The 20,253-nt window shown below is 39.5% G+C and overlaps 1 protein-coding gene across 3 annotated transcripts in view; it reads left to right on the forward strand.

The window, feature by feature from the left end:
- The first annotated feature begins 1,352 nt into the window (after positions 1 to 1,352).
- TBK1 (TANK binding kinase 1) overlaps positions 1,353 to 20,253 on the forward strand; it is a 40,834-nt gene continuing 21,933 nt past the window's right edge. Inside the window, exons 1-5 of one of the 3 annotated variants that reach the window (XM_011225970.3) lie at positions 1,353 to 1,646; positions 4,026 to 4,140; positions 9,375 to 9,515; positions 12,933 to 13,062; positions 16,064 to 16,245. In XM_011225970.3, the coding sequence (XP_011224272.1) occupies positions 4,054 to 4,140; positions 9,375 to 9,515; positions 12,933 to 13,062; positions 16,064 to 16,245 (540 nt within the window). In that variant the 5' untranslated portion in view covers positions 1,353 to 1,646; positions 4,026 to 4,053. Of the gene's footprint in view, positions 1,647 to 4,025; positions 4,141 to 9,374; positions 9,516 to 12,932; positions 13,063 to 15,121; positions 15,229 to 16,063; positions 16,246 to 20,253 lie in introns of those variants that run through there. The other 2 variants (XM_011225971.3, XM_011225972.3) reach the window with 2 other exon arrangements.

Below are 20,253 nucleotides of genomic sequence, written 5' to 3' on the forward strand. Positions count from 1 at the left end.
TCTTTCCCTGAAGTTACCAAGTGCACTTTATTTAGGGAGTACCATAGCAGTTAGGAAACTGCTTCATCACGAATTACTTATTGTATTTAGTTTCCAAAAACAAGCACCCAAATAATTGTCACAAGAGTGAATCTCACCTCTTGACAGGTGAGGTCACTGAGGCAAAAGACGGATCTGTGTGGCTTGACTATGGAACAACAAGGGTTTTATGATGCCTGGTCTAGTTCTGTGCCTAACTGTTTATTTAAAGTCTTAACATCAATTGGTTCACAAGTAGCTCTACCTTTAAGAAAATACCTGTGGTATTTCAGTGGTAAATATTTAGTAAATATGTGAATCTAAGCCTTTAGCTCAGCTAATTACATTTTCTCCCATAAAACTTTTGAGCTGTAGATCTTACTGTTGTAAGGAACCTGGACAGGTTCCTTTCTTGGCGTTAGATACAGAACTGAAATTGGTTGGAATTGTAAGCAGTAAATAGATTTGTTGTTAGAACGGTTCCATCTAACATTGGTTAATTAAATGGTTCCATTTAAACATTGTTTAAAAGTCTAATAAAGGCACTTCCTTTGTAACAACGCATTACTGTGGACTTTTGTTATCTCCATTGTACATAGAACATAACAGACTTTGGGAGGGGGGACGTGCTTAGAGTCAGTATTTGGTGGGGAGAGTTGGGACTGGAGCCCCAGATTTGTTCCATTCAAAAACCTCTGGTTTCCTATTTCATTCCTGGCTGATGCAGTTCTCAACTGGGAAGAACTCTTCCTCTTCCTGCTCTAAGTTTAGCCCTGAATCAGCCAGAGTCTTTGGGACCTCTCCATGTTTTCAGAAGGGCTGCAGTGCAGTCAGTGGGGCAGAAGATCACTCTAGGGAACAGCTGCTTGAGATCTTGGCACGAATATTTCAGGACCTGATTTCAGTCAAGTTCTCCAATATTGCCATTTTCCAAAATACCGTGTAAATAGGGAATTAAGACAACTTTCATTCCTGACTCCTCGCTCCACAACGCCAAAAAAAAAAAAAGTAAATAAAAAGGAATTAAATGAGCTTATTTACATTAAGAATTTCATGTCTGGATTATTCTGAGGCGATCACGGGACTCCACTGTAGCCAACATAGCCTTTAAAACAATTACAGATCCCTCCAGACTAGGATTTTCCCCAGTGACAGCCTCGCACGTGACCAGCATTCTGCACACCTGTGACTATTACAATGTTTGCAATCAGGAGTTCATTGTCTTCCCCACTATCATCGCACGCCGCACTCTCTCGTTGGCTCTCGAGGACTGGGCGGGATTTGCAGTTCTGGGAACTCGAAACTGCTCACTGCGCAGGGCTCCCTAGCTTCACCCTTACAGTGAGGGAGGGACAGACAGAGGGTGTGGACCACGTCGAATTCCAGACAGCCCTCAGCCTCGCCGCCTTCTCGCTAGAGACGACCGGGAAACCAGCCACCGCACGAACCCTAGCGGTAGGGTAAGCAGCGGAGGCCGAGGCTGGTCAGGCGAGCGTGCGCACGCGCGCTAGCGCGCGCCGGCCGTCGGTCACGTGGCCCCCGGCCAGGGCTCGCGAAGCCGGAAGTGTCCCGAGGCTCAAGGAGGCCGCGGGAGCCTGCTGGAGGTGGTGCGACGGAGACCGGGCGCGGTAAGTGGGACGGTGCGGGCGGAGGGGCCGAGCTGCGCGGGGCACGGGCAGCGAAGCCGGCAGGGGCCGGCGCGGAGCGCTACCGCCCTCTGTGGGAAATTGGGATGCTGAGTCAGAGCGGGGGCGGCGCGGGCGACCCGAGAAGCCCAGCACGACCCGAGGCTGAGCCCTGCCGGGACCTTGGCTGGATGGACGCCGCCCCCCAGGGGTCTGGGGCGTCCGAAACCCAGTGGAATGGTCGCACGGGCCCGGTGCCTTCGATCTCCACTCCTCGCCCCCTAGGCGGCCCTCTGACCCGGGCCCTCCCGGGTCAGCGTATAGCGATGTCAGGCACGAAGAAAGAGGATGTGCCCGTTGCCGGGTATGGGCCCTGGCTGCCCCGGAGAGACGGATTCCCCCTTTTCCTTAGAGTTTGACCGCTTTCTACCCCTCTTTATGAGCGTTGACACGATCGGCAGTGTTTAAATGGCTTGATTTTTCAGATAATTCAAGAGACGTTTCGTTAGGGTTTAGTGATGATAACGGCGGGGATTGACTAACCGGAAGCTGGAAGCAGAAGATGTCTATTAGTATACACACATACAATGTGAATTCCCAAACACTTCCTTTGGGAAATGGCTTACGGGTTTACCTTCCAGTCCGCTTCCCAGGTGTTTTCAGTAGGTGGCCTCAAAACAAGGTCTACCTAATTTCCAGTGCATAACCAAAGACCCACTTTTCTCACTCTAGAACGCTGAATTATTAGCATAGTGGTAGAGTTTAGAAACCCTTGAACTTCGTCCATATGCCTGTCATCAGCCTGCTTTCATCTATGGACAAATAGTAATTTTCGTTTTGGACAGTATGAGGAAGTAGGCTTAAGGCAGTCACTAGTAACATACTTGTTGAGTGCCTTCCTGTAGTGTATAGTGTATCAAAATTAGGGGAAGATTTATAAAGCAAACACTCTGTGGATGTGCTGAGTCATGTTTTAGCATGCTGTTATTGTGGGTTTATTGGAAGATAGTTTCAAAAGACATTTCCCCTCATCATTGTGAAACTAGTCTTCATATAGAGAGCATATATCTTAGCTGATAAATGTGTTTATGTGTTATTCACTAGGTTCGTGTAGGTATCTAATGACACTTTTTACATTTACAGTTATCTCAGCCTACTTACAGTAATTAGGGAAGGTTTTTCAGTATTGAAAAGTATTTGAAAATATTGAAAAGACAGTTGAGAATTTTATTATTATTAACCTTAGCTGACAGATGTGTATTCCTTACTTGTGGAAAAGTGGATCTTATTTTTATTGCTTATTTCCAATAAATTGCTTATATAACATTCTTTATCTAAATTAGATATGTGGTAAAATTATATATCTTAGTATATATGATTGTTGAAAATTGACCATTCTTTATGTACCGAATCCTTATTGGAGTATTATAGTCATTAATTCATCACTGAATACCTCGTCTGTTCTAATGTACTACAAAGGGATATCAGGATATGTTTTGATCTGGTATCACAGCAGGTTTAAGGTGGCATGGTGAGACTACCATTTAATGCCACTGATTTTTATTCCAATGTGGAGCTCAAGTATTTTTAATATCCTTATAGTGATACAACTTTTCAGTATTGAAGGAGAAGGCTATATAGGGGTGATGCTTTTTTCTTAAATCAACTTTATTTTTTAGAACAGTTTTAGGTTTGCAGCAAAATTGAGCAGAAGGTACAGATATTTTACTTATTACATCATAGCCTCCACTTGCTTGTTTTTTAAGACTTGGTAATATACAATTAATATGTGTATATTTATATACTTGGAGATTGGACAAATTATCCTTAAATTAATTTTGGAAGAGTTATTTACCTTTCAGGAATAAAAGATTGTGCACCTTTCCATTATGATTGTCACTGTGCAGATGAAATTTTACCTTATGGAAATGCTATGCCATGGCAACAGTTGTTTTCATTAGGGTAGCCCTGCCCTTAAAGAAACAAAGTAATTCTTTTCTATATTTCTGTTATATTTTCCATTACTACTTTAAAACACTTTATAATTCATCATTGACTAATCTTTCAAAACATTTGAAGAAGTGGCCAGTATCACTCTCACTGAGAAAGATAAAATTAGAAGGGAAATAAATATTTCTGCAGCCCTGTGATAAGTGAGTTAAGGTGAATATATAAGATGTCATTGGTTAATGTTTTTTCAGAGCCCACACGGCCTTTTAGTCTTTAATATTGTTGGAAACTTAGATTTTTACATTAGATTGTACACTTCAATTTAGCAATAACTAAATGGTGATCTTACTGGGGACTAAAAATAGCTAACATTTGTTCATTAAATGTATTGTTCCCTGAAAACAAACATGCAAATGTTTTCTTCTTTCTTAGTTGAACAGGAAGATCTGACCAAGCCGAGATGCAGAGCACGTCTAATCATCTGTGGCTTTTATCGGATATTTTAGGCCAAGGAGCTACTGCAAATGTCTTTCGTGGAAGGCACAAGGTTGGTTCAGAGAAAACTGTGAAGGCTTTTTATCACTGTATATGTTCTCTTTTGAGAAGCACACTTGGACTAAAACGTGTGACTTGATGTTTTTGCTTATACTGTCTAAAGAGAGTTCCTGTTTTTGTGGTTCAAGTATAACTTGTGTCAGAGTTAGTGGTATCTACCCAGTTGTGGCAGAGGTTATGTGTTGGGAGTGGAGAAAAAAAGGAGATTGGTTTAAAAAAGGGAATAGGAAGGTAAGTGTTGTGACTTTTGATTTTTTTCCCAAGCTGCTACTCCTATGGTAGCCAATGATGTCACTAGTAGAGAAGTTCCATATGGCAGTGCGTTGGGGTGGGCTGCAGACGAGGGAGGAGTGTGGGAAGGCAGATGTATAGTTTGAGGGCAATCCGCAGATGATTCTGATATGCTCTACTACAGCGTCATGTCCCAGTAAACTGCATCCTACAAGCTAGATTGGAATAAAATGAGATTATCAGCAAGGAGCCCGCACTTAAAAGGTTTGAGGTAAACAGACCTTGTTAGTGGAAGTGAGAATAGAATAAAAGGGCTAATCTTGGAGGCAAGTCAAGAACCAAAAAGATTTTCTGTCAGATTCTATATTGGAGGCTGAAATTAAAGATAATTAAAATAATTTAAAATGAAGAAATTTAAGATCATTTAAGTTTCTATTCTGGGAAGGAAGCTGGAAAAATAGAGAAAAAATTCTTTTATAATGCAAATAATCCACTAATTTTTCAGCCCTGTAAATTTTTTTTTGAGCTAAATGGTATTCAGAGCCTTTTAAATTCTAATTTTCAGAAACAAGAGCTCTAAATATTTTAGTAAGAAGGTGTTTCATGTTTTCCTTCATATTTTCCTGTAGCCTTGTGATTGCCAATCAGTTCTGTCAGAAACAATAAGATAAGCGTTCAGAGGGGAGGGGCTGTTTCCTCTGGGGAGAGAGGATGACTGTAAACAACCTCTGGTTCCTAGAAAATGAATCAGAAGTGTCATGGAGCTTTTAGCCTTTTTCCCTCTGATTCCAGAATTGTCCACAGGTTCTGAGCCCTTGATTCAATTTGTTTTAGTCTTTGGGTCCTTTATCAAGTCCCTTTGGTCAACTTTGGGTATTCCTGTCCTAGAAATTGTTTTTGTTTTGTGCCCTGTGCCAAGAAGAAGAGAAAATGGTGGTGACACAAGATTTAGCATTGAGACCACATCTGACTCTTCCTGTGACCCAAATTAACAAACGTTAATAATTACTTGGTATGTGACAGGCACAGTGACAGATCTAGTAAACATAATTGCAAATAATGTGCAGTTCCTTCCCACAAAGAGTGTTGGGTTTAGTTGACGTTGGAAGGGACGTAAATTGGAAACTGATGGAATGATAGGTAGCCAGTAGTGACAGAGGTTAGGTGAGGCATATTTCACATATTCCGGTCCTCTTTCCTTACTCAGATACTCGGTGTCCTTCATTTAAGTTCCTACATATAGTAGGCATTCTGCAAATGTTTGTGGAATAAAAGAATGAATGAGGACAGATTAGACCACGCTAAGATAACCTGAAGTTCTTCAAAGGAAACGGAAATGTATTTTATCCAATATAATCAGAAAGCCTAAAATAAGGATTTGAGAGTCATGGGAATTTACTTAAAGGATGATGAAGAGCCAGTTTAGTATTCAGTCCCTAATATTCTTCCCAGGGATATATTTTGAGAAACCATGTTTGTTCTCAGTGATCAATTTCAGAGGTTTAGGACTATATCCAAGAAATCCTGCTTGCCCTTAATAACTGTTTAACGATTTTTAACCATGATATTAGTTAAACCTTTTTCTGTTACTCCCTAGAATGACCAAGTTTCCAAATTTACAATTTGTTATTCAGAGTTTATTACTTCCTTAATCTGTCTCTTTCTCATTGAGTTGTTTTAGTTACTAGTGTACGTGATGAGTGGTATGTGTGTGATAATCATGGTGAAGTTAAAGGGAAGAGAGCTGTAGGAAGGATGTGTTGGTTTGCCTAATTGTATACATTTAACCCTTGAACAACATGGGCTTGAAGTGTGCGGGTCCACTTATATGTGAATTTTGTCTTCAATAAATACAGGATAGTACTGTAAATATATTTTGTCTTCCTTATGGTTTCTTAATAACATTTTCTTTTCTGGCTTACTTTATTGTAAGAATACACGTAACATACAAAATATATGTTAATCAATTGCTTATGTTCTCGGTAAGGCTGACAATCAACAGTAGGCTATTAGTAGTTAAATTTTTGGAGAGTCAAAGTTAAATGTGGATTTTTGACTTCGCAGAGGGTCGGCACCCCTAACCCTCACATTGTTCAAGGGTCAACTATATATATACATGTAAATATTACTCATCTATGCTTTGACTTAGGGATAGTGAATGACAGGTGACTGTGCAGTTGAATAAAAGGAAAATAGTGTATTCCCACAGATATGCCGGTAATCTCACAGGTATGATGTAGACTACAAAAATTTGGAAAACGCTAGCCTTGATCACAGTGGGCATTTTGCAACATTGTATCATTTCCCCAGTTATTCCTCTGTTAGAATTCTCCTAATTTTAGATTAAGTTGGAATTACAAGTATTCTCAAGAAAAATCTTGGTGGTATATGTTGGGTGGTATAGATTTAAACAGTGTTCTTACTCTGGTTGAACAAATGGAAAAATGGTGTAATTCAACTGTGGTTTGGTTGTTATTTTATTTTCATATTATCTGAAAATGGGTGGTAGGCAAGAGTGAAGGAGGTGTGATCACGTCACATAGATGGTGGTCTTCAAATGGTGATCTTGAAGAGAGGTTGTGAAGCAGTTAAATGGTTTTTAAAAAGATCATGAGATTCTGAAGTGAGAAAGAGATCATGAGATTCTGACTAAGAAAAAAGATCACTGAGGTGATCATGGCTATGAGCAGTGATCTGTATGGAAAGCTACAGAGAGGGCATCAAAGCAGGCACAGCACAGAGATCCTGACAGACAGGCAGCCATGAAATATCTTTAGGGAGGTGGTGCTTGAACCCCAAATGATCTTTCCACTTGCTCCAAGGAAGTTCAACCTTGGGTTTTGGGAAAAGTAAGATTAAACTCAAAGAATCTGGACTGACCACCGTGGAGAGGCTTGCCAACTAGAATGACTGGAAGGAGGAGGGAGGGTCTGGAAGCAAGCCTTAAAGTAAAGTTAATATGAGGAACATAAGAAGTAACGTTTACCTGAAATTAAACATATATTTGTAACTCTTAAGAGTCCCTCCCAGCTACAGCCGTGCACTGTAATTTTCTGTGCAGTCTACTTCAGTATGCCATGAGAGAGTGAGAGTGGGGTGCTGCAGGTACATCCCTAGAGAAAAGGAAGTGTCTTTGATCCTCTAAGAGAAGGCTCTGTAAAGAAACGGTCTGCCCTAGTCATCTAGGTGAAGTCGCTGACAGATCTCCAAGGCAGCAGTGATGCAGTCCAATGAGGACAGGCTACTTGAACCCAACCAACTCCAGCTCCCACTTCTTTATGCACATCTACACACACAGTATTGCAGCTAGGGAGTGTTTCTTTTTTCTTTCCTTCTTTTTTTTTTTTTTTAAATTTCATTTATTTATTTGACAGAGAGAGTGAGACAGAGTGCACGCAGAAGCAGTCAGAAAGGCCAAGGGAGAGGGAGAAGCAGGCTCCTCACTGAGCTCAGAGCCCAACGTGGGTCTTGATCCCAGGACCCTGGGATCATGACCTGAGTCAAAGGCAGACACTTAACTGAATGAGCCACCCAGGTGCCCCTTTTCTTTTTTCTTTTTTTTTTTTTTAAGATTTTTATTAATTTGAGAGAGAGAGTGTGCACGCGCATGTGCAACTGAAGGGAGAGGCAGAGGGAGAGAATCTCTAAGCAAACTCCCCGCAGAGCATGGAGCCTGATGTGGGGCTTGATTCCATGACCCATGAGATTGTGACCTGAGCTGCAACCAAGAGTTGGACACTTAACCGACCTCAGCCACCCAGGTGCTCTGGAATGTTTCTTAACAGTTAATTTCATTACTTGAGCAGCTTTTTTTTAAAGATTTTATTTATTTATTTTCAGAGAGAGAGAGCACACAAGTAGGGAGAGACTGTAGGCAGAGCAGGCAGGAGGAGAAGCAGGCTCCCTGCAGAGGGACTCCCCGCAAGGAAGCCAAGGCAGGACTCGGTCCCAGGTCCGCAGGATCATGACCGAGCTGAAGGCAGACGCTTCACCAACTAAGCCACCCAGGTGTCCCTATTTTGAGCTGCTTAATGAAATTTCATACATGGAGTATAGTTTCCAATCTCTCTTTTCCTGTTTTGTTTAGTTTTTAAATTATTAGGCCTTGGAGAAACCCTTCTGAGTTCCACTTTGTTATCTAAAATATGCTTTTCACATTTGGTATTATTAGAGCTCTTTTTTTTTTTTTTTAAGATTTTATTTATTTAATTGACAGAGAGAGAGACAGCCAGCAAGAGAGGGAACACAAGCAGGGGGAGTGGGAGAGGAAGAAGCAGGCTCCCAGCGGAGGAGCCCCATGCAGGGCTCGATCTCAGGACTCCAGGATCACGCCCTGAGCCGAAGGCAGACGCTTAACGACTGAGCCACCCAGGCGCCCCTAAAGATTTTTATTTATTTGACACAGAGAGAGTGAGACAGTGAGAGAGGGAACACAAGCAGGGGGAGTAGGAGAGGAAGAAGCAGGCTCCCAGCGGAGGAGCCTGATATGGGACTCTATCCCAGGACTCTGGGATTATGCCCTGAGCCCAAGGCAGACGCTTAACAACTGAGCCACCCAGGCGCCCCTAGAGCTCTTTTTATATGTAAATGACTGTCTTTGCCTCTTGTATCATAATGGAAGCTTTTTTTTTTTTTACCTTTATGTATTTATTTTTAAGTAGGCCATAGGCCCAGTGTGGGGCTTGAACTCACGACCCTGAGATCAAGAGTTGCATGCTTTACTGACTAAGCCAGCCAGGCATCCCTGGAAGCTTTTTAATATGAAAGAAAATAGCCTTTTCTTCATTCTGAAGCATATAACTTGAGAGAAATTTGGAGCAGCTGACTGATTTTAGCTTTAAAAAGAATTCAAGAGTTCTAGTACAGTTACCTATGCTTAAAAATATTTGGGTGTTCTGTAAGAAAGATAAATTTCTATATCTTGTTCTAACAGTACCTTTTAATCTTCTTTATAGTATTATAAATAAATAAAACCTTTCTCTCTCTTTTTTTTAGAAAACCGGTGACTTATTTGCTATCAAAGTATTTAATAATATAAGCTTCCTTCGTCCAGTGGATGTTCAAATGAGAGAATTTGAAGTGTTAAAGAAACTCAATCACAAAAATATTGTCAAATTATTTGCTATTGAAGAGGAGGTAAGTAGTCAAGCTTCAGTTAATCTTGTCATGTTTATTGTAATTATTGCAATCCAAGAGAAATGACCTAATAACAAAAAATTATTTTATAAATGATGAGGTTTTTTAAATGGTGACAATTAGAGCTCGTATAACCAAATATTCTGTCCTCAAAGATTCTTTTTTGTTTTGTTTTGTTTTTTGTCCTCAAAGATTCTTGAAGAGGTAAAACAGTGGAAATAAAGTATCATGGAATCAGGAAAAGTAGTTTAAGAAATAAAAGTAAAGAATATGATTACCAGTATTTTTACTAAAAATAAAAACTAAGTGAAGTTAAATTGACATAATTATTAAAGGAGCAAGTCAAATAATACAAAGAAGGCTTTGTAAAAGAATAAAAATTCTAGGAACCCAGAAATTAATACAGTATTTGAAGCATATACTGTATATGTTAATAAGGTATGTAGAAGGTATAGTTGGCTTTAGGGAGAAACAGTGAAAAGAAGAATGTCATTTGGAAAATTATCTAGAAATAACGGAAGTAGAAATTTAATCCCTTTGACATGAATAACCAAATCACCCCTTTTTTTTTTTTTTTTAAGATTTTATTTATTTATTTGACAGAGAGACAGCCAGAGAGAGGGAACACAAGCAGGGAGAGTGGGAGAGGGAGAAGCAGGCTCTCGGCGGAGGAAACTGCTGTGGGGCTCGGTCCTAGGACCCTGGGATCACACCCTGAGCTGAAGGCAGATGCTTAATGACTGAGCCACTCAGGCGCCTCCAAATCACACCTTTTGAGTCATAATTTGGCAGTTTGTATTCCTTATAATAGTGATTTCACTTTTAGTGAGTACTTCTTAGGAACTAATCAGAAATGTAAATTACAGTTCTATGCACAAAGATGTTTATTGCTGCCCTGTTTATAATAAAGAATGGTTAAATAAGTTAGAATATGTGATGGATGGATAGTTTGTTACGCTCGAGGTTAAGAGTAGCCCTCCAGACTGCCAACTTTGTTCGAGACTTCTGATGCCTGCTGCAGAAGAGTTTGGCATACTGCACAAAGAGAACAGTCCCCACAAGACTTATTCAGACACTACTGCAAGTTCAGAAGTCCCCTAGGGCTACCATCACATCAGACCAGCTGGCTACAAATTTGGGGCTCCCCATGACTGTCCCCAGATTTAATTTGCTAGAATGTTGAATGACTTGGGACGCCTGGGTGGCTCAGTTAAGTGTCCAGCTCTTGATTTCAGCTCAGATCATGATCTTAGGATCCTGGGACTGAGTCCCACCTTGGCCTTCACGCTCTGCTTGGGATTCTTTCCCTTTTCCTCTGCCCCTCCCCTCTGCTCAAGTGCTCACGCGCTCGCTCTCTAAATAAATAAGATAAAAAAAAAAAAAATAGAATGTTGAATGACTCACAGAACTCAGGAAAGCACTATACATAACAGTTTTATTATAGCAAAAGAATACAAATTAGAACTGGTCAGAGGAAGAAATTCATAGGACAGAATATAGGAGGATTCCAAACATGAATCTTCCTTGTCCTCATGGGTACGTTACCCTCCTGGCATTGATGTATGACAGTAGCACAGAATATTGCCAGCCTCAGAAACTCACCTGAGCCTTTGGTGTCTAGAGTTTGTGTTGGGACTCAATCACATATTGCCTGCATGGCTGACCTTTAGTCTTTAGCCCTTTCCAGAGTTTCAGGCTAATACCTTTAGTCTTCATTTGCTTTGGGAATTTAGGTGGACATGCACATCCTAAAACCTCCATCATAAATCACATTATTTGACTGTTACGTGGTCAAAGCTCCCATTCAAAGAAAGACACTTCTAGCAGACAAGATACTCCAGATGTGTAGTAATCTCCTCTTAGTAGCCAAGGGCAGACAAAGGCCTGACCTCTCTTGGGGTAAAATTTATTCTTCACTACACAGTAGTTAAGCAGTAATGAAAAGAGATATTTACCAAAATTTTAATCACCTGAGAACATGCTTATGTATAATGTTATTTGAGAAAAACAGGATTAAAACTATATATGCAGTGTGATCTTGAATATACGGTATTATGTGCAAATAATGTTGTGTATCTCTTATGTGATTTGATACATAGGAAAAAGACTGAAAGGAAATGCACCCAAAATATTAGCATAATTATCTCTGGGTGATGGAATTATGAGTATTACCCAAATTTTCAACAGTGAACATATAATTTCATTATTTAAAAACAACAGTCTTTTCTTTTAAAGTTATTTCTCTTTTTATAACTACACAATAGCAGAGAAATTTAAAATAGTTTATAAAAGGGGACACCTGGGTGACTCAGTTGGTTAAGTGGCCACCTTCAACTCGGGTCATAATCTCGGGGGCCTGGGATTGAGCCCCGTGTCGGGCTCCCTGCTCAGTGAGAAGTCTGCTTCTCCCTCTGACCCTCCCCCCAACTTGTGCTCTTTCCCTCCCTCCCCCCCCGTCAAATAAATAAATAAAATCTTTTAAAAAGTAAATAAATAAAATAGTTTATAAAAGTGTTTTGGGAGTCACCTGGGTGGCTCAGTTGGTTAAACGACTGCCTTCGGCTCAGGTCATGATCCCGGAGTCTCAGGCTCAAGTCCCACATTGGGCTCCCTGCTTAGTAGGGAGTCTGCTTCTCCCTCTGACCCTCCCCCCTCTCATGCTCTCTGTTTCTCTCTCAAATAAAATCTTTAAAATAAAAGTGTTTTGGGGATATGCAGAAAAATTTATAAAGGGAAGATGACTACAAAAAATTGCAGATGAATACTGGTTTTTAAGACTCATAATCACATTTTCAAGTTCCTGAAATGGGCTTATATCTTATAATCAGTGTGTATATGTAATTTGGTAGTATTTCTTTTTCCCTATAAAGCTGTTATTAAATTGATGGTGTAGCTTATAATCAATGGTATATTAAAAGGTTTAAAACAAATCAGCAGCTCAAATGCAAATCAGACTAGAACTTTGCTATGAGAGGGACCACTCAGCTGTTCTGCCATCTATTTGTGTTTAAGGCTAGCACTCCATTCCCTGAAGTAAAAGTACTTGTCATGAGAATTTCAAGTGTTTTAAGAGATCTGTTAAAAGATTAATGTCCTAAATGTACTATTATGTATTAGAAATTAAAGTAATTTTTAAAGAACCATTTTAACAATGTAGCAGTGATTTTCTATTTCAGATTTAGCCAGCTTTCATTGTGGTTTGATCATCTTCAGAAACAAATCCAGTAGGAATTTAGAAGATGTTAATCACTATATAAGTATAGTCAGTATATATTTAACCAATCCCAGGTAAAGCAGTTCACAGTGCGCTCATCATTGTAGTATATTCTACATTTTAAGTGAAGTCGGATAAGTACTAGCATATAATAAAAACTTATTTTTTATATTGAGTCCCAATCAGTGATTTTTTTTTTCCAGACAACAACAAGACATAAAGTACTTATTATGGAATTTTGTCCATGTGGAAGTTTATACACTGTTTTAGAAGAGCCATCTAATGCCTATGGACTACCAGAGTCTGAATTTTTAATTGTTTTGCGAGATGTGGGTACGTTTGTTTATATGATTTTATAGATTTTATAGATAGTGTATACAGATAGATGTGTGATTTTATAGATATATGTATATATAATTTAATGACATAAGTTTTTTTAAGATTTTATTTTTATTTTATTTATTTGAGAGACAGAGTGAGAGCAAGCATGAGTGGAGGAGCAGAGGGAGAGGGGGGAAGCAGACTCCCTGCTGAGCAAGGAGCCCAATGCGGGGCTCGATCCTGGGACCCCAGAATCAAAACCTGATCCAAAGGCAGATGCTTAACTGAGCCACCCAGGTGCCTCAGGAATTTTTCTTTTATAAAGTAGGCTCCACACCCAGTGTGGAGCCCAACATGGAGTTCGAACTCACAACCCCAAGATCAAGACCCAAGCCGTAATCAAGAGTCCAACCCTTAACCGACCGAGCTACCCAGGTGCCCTTAATGACATAAGAATTTTAAAAATAATATATTATTTTTATATTCAAAACCAAAGACCGTTATGCAGTACTCTCTTAGATATGACACTAAGAGTATACGTACAAAAAAAAAATAGATAAATTGGACTTCATCAACATTAAAAACCATTGTATTCCAGAGGATAGTATCAAGTAAGTGAAAAGACAGCCTATAGCATGAGAGAAGATATTTGATAAGGAATTTTTATCCTGACAACTTAATCAAAAGACAACCCAATTTAAAAGTGGGCAAAAGGAGATAAATAAATAAATAAAAATAGGCAAATGATTTGATAAACATTTCTTCAAAGAAGATGTACATATATGGCCAACAAGTAGCATAAAAAGATACTCGAGATTACTAGTCTTTAGGGAAATGGAAATCAAAACCAGAAAGTGATGCCACTTCCTACCCACTAGCATGGCCAAATCAAAAAGGTAAAACGGGTGCCTGGGCAGCTCAGTCGGTTGAGTGTCCAACTCTTGGTTTCAGCTCAGGTCACAATCTGAGGGTTATGAGATCCAGACGGCCTTGCGCTCCTTGCTCAGCAGGGAGTCTGCTTGAGATCTTCTTCCTCTGCCCCCCCCCCACTCGTACATGTGCGCGCGCTCTCTCTCTCTCTCTCTCTCTCTCTCTCTTTAATTAATTAATTAATTAAAAGACAAAATAGGGGCGCCAGGTGATTCAGTCATTAAGCGTCTGCTTTCGGCTCAGGGCGTGATCCCAGGGTCCTGGGATCAAGCCCCACATCGGGCTCCCTACTCCCCTGGGAGCCTGCTGCTTCCTCTCCCACTCCCTCTGCTTGTGTTCCCTCTCTCACTGGCTGTCTCTCTCTCTGTCAAATAAATAAAATCTTAAAAAAAATAAAAAAAGACAAAAACAGGTGTTGGCAAGGATGTGAAGAAGTTGGATCCTCATATACAGCTGGTGGGATCATAAAAAGGTACAGCCACTTTCAAAAACAGTCTAGCAGTTCCTCAAAAGATTAAACATAGAATTACCATGTGACTTAGCAATTCCATTGCTAGGTATTTACCTAAAAGAATTAAAAATATATCCACACAAAAACTTCTACACCAGTATTCATAATAGCCAAAAATGGAAGTAACCCAAGTGTCTGTCAGCTGATGTATAAATAAAATGTCCATTATCCGTGCAATGACATATTACTTGTTCATGAAAAAGAAAGTGGGGCACTTGTCTCACTCAGTGGCAGAGCATATGACTCTTGATCTTGGGGTCATGAGTTGGGTCTAGAACTTACTTTAAAAAAAAGAGAAAGTAGAGTTACATGCTGTAACATGGATGTACCTTGAAAAATTATGCTAAGTGAAGGAAACCAGACATAAAGTTCAAATATTTATGATTTCATTTACATGAAATGTCCAGAATAGGCAGATCCATAGAGACAGAAAGCAGATTAGTCATTGCCAAGGGTTTGAGGGTTGGCAGAGTTGAGGAGTAACTGCTAATGGGTATGGGGTTTCTTTTTGGCATAATGAAAATGTTCTGAAAATAGTGGTGATGGTTGTACACTTTGACTCTTCTAAAAACTACTCAATTGTATACTTTAAAAGGCTGAATCTTATGATACATGAATTTTATCTCAAAGCTATTTAAAAAAAAGAATATGGCAACCAAAGGGAATAATACCTTCTTGACAAGAAATGAATCAGTATTTGAGGAATGGGAAAAGTCCAGTGATAAAGAAGGCATAAGGTTAGTGGGAATTCTTGAACTTGACACTGGAAGCAGTGTGGAGACCCTTTAACCAAGGATAAGATGAGAGAGAAACAATATATGCTACAGCCTGTTTAACCAAGTAGAAGTTATAATCAGTGACTTCCTAAGTATACCAGTAGCCCTGAATTTTCATAGTTGAATGTGATACCCCTAAGCTTATTTTCATATATTATATTTGGACATTCATCTCTCAGCTGTCAAATGTTCCAAACTAGCATTTGGTGGCACTGCTTGTCAATTAGCCAAAACAGTTTAATTTCAGCAGTGTAGCCACCTTTACCCTTTAAAAAAAAAAAAAAGGAAAATGATCTTTGAAGAATAACTTTAAGTACGTAAGAAATATATTCTTATGGAAGCCAATCTGACACTTTGCCTTTATTACTTTTTTACTATTTTATGTATTGAGTCCAGTTTACTTTTTTATGGAATTTTTTCCCAAGCTAAAGAAATATGAAACTGTGGTGAAAGATTGGTAATTTCTCAGGAATCATAATTCTTAAGTTTATGCAGATTACCAACATGTATATAACCAAAAGTAATTCAGGAAGTCATATGCTTAAGACCATTTTGTTCCATTTCCTAATAGGATTTAATTAAGAGAGATTGGACTCTTCTCTAGACCATGTTGATCCTTATTCTTAAACTCCATTACTCAGACATGAGATATAAAGTGTAAATGCCGTCTATTACTTTTTTGGTAAAAATGATTTTAGACCAACTTATGGAAAAACATTGAGTGAATACGAATGATTTTGATGTGCCTACACATGCACATAGATGCCTACATTATGATTTCCTTTGTTTTATCAAGTTGGTGGAATGAATCATCTCCGAGAGAACGGCATTGTGCACCGTGATATCAAGCCAGGAAATATCATGCGTGTTATAGGGGAGGATGGACAGTCTGTGTACAAACTCACAGATTTTGGCGCAGCTAGAGAATTAGAAGATGATGAGCAGTTTGTTTCTCTGTATGGCACAGAAGAATATTTGGTAAGTCATGTATCACTAATTTATTTAAAGCTGAATATGTTGTAAATATGGGTAACGGGTCAGCTAGTTAACTATAAAATGTCTTAGTAACATTTATGACAAAAATTAAACTTTTATTCTCATGTATATGGTGTGTAACGAGGGAATTAGATGTTGGTATCTAAGGATGCTGTTATTTTTCTGTTAAAAATTCTTATAAATGTTATAACACTAAAGTTCTTTAATTTTACTAATGCTATGGATCTATTTTAAAAGGAAAAGCTGGGGCGCCTGGGTGGCACAGCAGTTAAGCATCTGCCTTCAGCTCAGGGTGTGATCCCGGCGTTCTGGGATCGAGCCCCACATCAGGCTCCTCTGCTATGAGCCTGCTTCTTCCTCTCCCACTCCCCCTGCTTGTGTTCCCTCTCTCGCTGGCTGTCTATCTCTGTCAAATAAATAAATAAAATCTTTAAAAAAAAAAAAAGGAAAAGCTATATGTATGTTTCAGAAGCATGTAGCTAGTAAATGCTCCCTTTTTTGGATCAGAGCTGTTAATATATTACAAGCTTGTTGTAGTGATAGCCCCTGTAGAGCAAAGTTCATTATAATTCTGAAACAGAAGATTCTATTCAAGGAGATTGGTTATTGAAAGACAGAAAGCAACATTATTAGAAACACAAAAAATGAAATGCTTTTGAAAAGATCTAATTTGAAATGCTAGAAAGCTAGAAAAGCTCTGTGTTTGAAACTGTGTTGGTGTGTTTGTGTGAAGTTAGTAAGCATTTGAAACACTTAAGAAAATAAAATAAGTGTATTTAATTTTTCAAGGAACCACCATACTATTTTCCACAATGGCTGCACCAATTTACATTCCTACCAACAGTGCCTGCCAGCCAGCCAAGCACCCCCTAGAATTACTGAATCACTATGTTGTACACTTGAAACTAATATAACATTGTATGTCAACTATATTTCATTAATAAAAATTTAAAATAAGAAGTAGGTACATTTAACATGTAATCAGGAAGTTTACTGATTGCTTGTGGTTCTGGACTTTAGTCTTTGATTCTGAGGGCACCTCATTGGCTCAGTCGGTAGAGCATCTGACTCTTGATCTTGGGGTCATGAGTTTGAGTCCCATGTTCGGTGCAGAGACTACTTAAAAAAAGTCTTAGATTCTGTGACTTTTTCCAATTGGATTTTCTGCCATTATAATCTTATAACATGAAGAATAAAGTCTAGCTGTCCCTGTAGCTTTATTCAGATTATTCTGAGTCTAGCATGAATGAAGGTGTCTTAAATTATTCTGTTGACAGTATATAACCCCAAGTTAGTCTGTACTTATATTTTGATGATCTTTTAATAAGAATACCCAAAAATGGATTACATTCATCCAACAAATATGTATGGGGTGCCTACTATGTGCCAGGCACTGTCGGAGGCCCTGGAACTTCTGTGGTGAACCAGATGCACGCGATTCCTGCTCTTATGGAACCCACATTCTAGTGGGGAAAATAGTTAATAAATATCATTGAAGTGTTGGGAAGACAATAAGGTAATAAGATAAAGAATGACTAGGGGCGCCTGGGTGGCACAGCGGTTAAGCGTCTGCCTTCGGCTCAGGGTGTGATCCCGGCGTTATGGGATCGAGCCCCACGTCAGGCTCCTCCGCTATGAGCCTGCTTCTTCCTCTCCCACTCCCCCTGCTTGTGTTCCCTCTCTTCCTGGCTGTCTCTATCTCTGTCAAATAATTAAAATATTTTAAAAAAAGAATGACTAGCAGGAGAAAGATAGCTAGGGAAAGCCTCCTTTCAATCCTCAGTGACACTTAAATGTTTAAAGAGAAGCAAGCCGTACAAAGATTTGGGGGAGGAGCATTACAAACAGAGGGAACCAAGAACTGCAAAGGCCTTAAAACGAGAATGACCTTGGAAGTTTGAGAAACAGAAAGGATGGCAGTTTGGCGGAATTTAGTGAGTGAAGGGTCAGGTGGTAGGGGTCGGAGATGGAGATATAAGCAGAGGCTAGCCGGAACATACAGCCTAGTGCTTTCAACTCTGTATGATCACTCCCTTTTTATAATAAATGTTTTGCAGTGTTCCCTTCAGTATCTTGAAATGAAATTCTTAGGTATAATCAACCTGTATGCCTAATTAAGAGAATGGCATAATATCTTAATAATATTATAAAAGAAAATATAATAAAATAATAGACATTTAATATGTAAAAGTTTAGGAACAGATTCACCGGCAAACAGATTAAAGAATCTGATGCTTGCACCTATAGGCATTAGCACTTCCAGTGCAAGTACAGCTGTGTTCTATTTATGAGTCACACATCACAAGTGGTGGTGCTGTCACTGGCATGATTTTCCAAAGCAGTGAGTAACTCATAGTAGTTTCTAACGGAATAAAGTAGATTCTCACAGAGCTGCATTCCTGTAGCTACCAAAATACTTTGTGTACAAAAATATTTTATGTTTATATATTAAATGGAGTGGTAGACTTCTCACCTGCACAAATACCTGGCAGGCTATGAGGAAGTCATGCTAGAGGGACACCTGGCTAGCTCAGTCAGTGGAACTCGTGACTCTTCTTGATCTCAGAGTTGTGAGTTTGAGCCCCACGTTGGGCATAGAGATTACAAAAGTCGTGCTGGGTATCACAAACTTATTTTTCAGAACTGTTCCCTATTCAACAGGATGTCTTTCATCTCTGACCTCTGCCCACTAAATACCAGTAGCACTTCCCAGTTACTGTGTTGAGCAGAACAAACGGCCATTCTGTACCAGCCTTTATGAGGTTGATCTCCCATTACCAACTTCTAATCTTTCACATATCCTTCTAGGACCAGAGTTTAACTTTTGCTTCTTAACAAATTTTTTAAATGGAAAGAACAAAACATTAAATCAACTGCAAGAGTTCATGTTGTACTCCAAGCTGAAATTTTACTCTGATCTATTTCCTATTTCACATTATGCCCAGCCCAGTTTTCAAATACAGTATACCAGAAGTTATAAAAAGAGTTAAATAATAGCCTGAAGCTCAGCAGTCTAGAAGTATTTATATTTAAATGAAAATTTTTCTCATTTTGGAATTCCCAGGCCAGATGTTTAATCCCCCCCCCGCTTTGTGAAAGTCCAAAGAAAACTTCAGCATTCTTTCTTCTGCCATTTTTAATATGATGGATATCTTAATAATATAAACTGACAGCTTTACAGTAGCTTTATCCTTATTTTTCCTTTTCCAAGTGTGGAAACCCAGGCCCAGTAATACCAAACCTACAGAAACACAAGTAGCACATTCAGGAGAGAGCCAGTGAACACAGATACGTCTAACCAGCATGTGTTAAGCCAGTATCAGTCACTCTGTGGGGAATTACACCAGTCAGGCAGTGTATTATTGTACCTTTTGAGGAGACTCCCCCTTTGTCTCCTTCTAGAATCGCTGTATCATCTTCTCGTGTGCTAGAGGATATCAGGCATATCCAGGTACTCTGTTCACAGCACTGTTCATTACACTAAGTACCATCTACTGAGTCAAAGATCTGGCTAGTGCTTCTAAGGACAGTAGTTTACGTGCTATGCCATAAAACCAGCAAAACCACTTAGACCCCATATGCCTGGTAGGCATATGTTTGGACACTCACTTCAAACCCCTCATGCTTACCATCTCTTTTGATTTTTCTTAAAAATGTATTTCCCGGGTGCCTGGGTGGCTCAGTGGGTTAAACGTCTGCCAGGTCATGGCTCAGGCTCAGTTGGTTAAGCATCTCGCTCAGGTCACGATCTCGGGATCCTTAGATTGAGCCTTGTGTTGGGCTCCCTGCTTGGCGGGGAGTCTGCTGCTCCCTCTGATCCTCCCCCCTCTCGTGCTTTCTCTCTCTCTCTCATTCTCTCTCTCAAATAAATAAAATCTTTAAAACATAAAATAAAATAAATTTCCCAAAAGAGCACCCCCCATCCCTACCTCTGACCCCCCCCCCACACACACACACACAAAATCCAGGGATTGTGACCCTTTGGGAGTC

The sequence above is a fragment of the Ailuropoda melanoleuca genome, chromosome 15 (assembly GCF_002007445.2).
Source record: "Ailuropoda melanoleuca isolate Jingjing chromosome 15, ASM200744v2, whole genome shotgun sequence".
Classification (NCBI taxonomy): domain Eukaryota; kingdom Metazoa; phylum Chordata; class Mammalia; order Carnivora; family Ursidae; genus Ailuropoda; species Ailuropoda melanoleuca.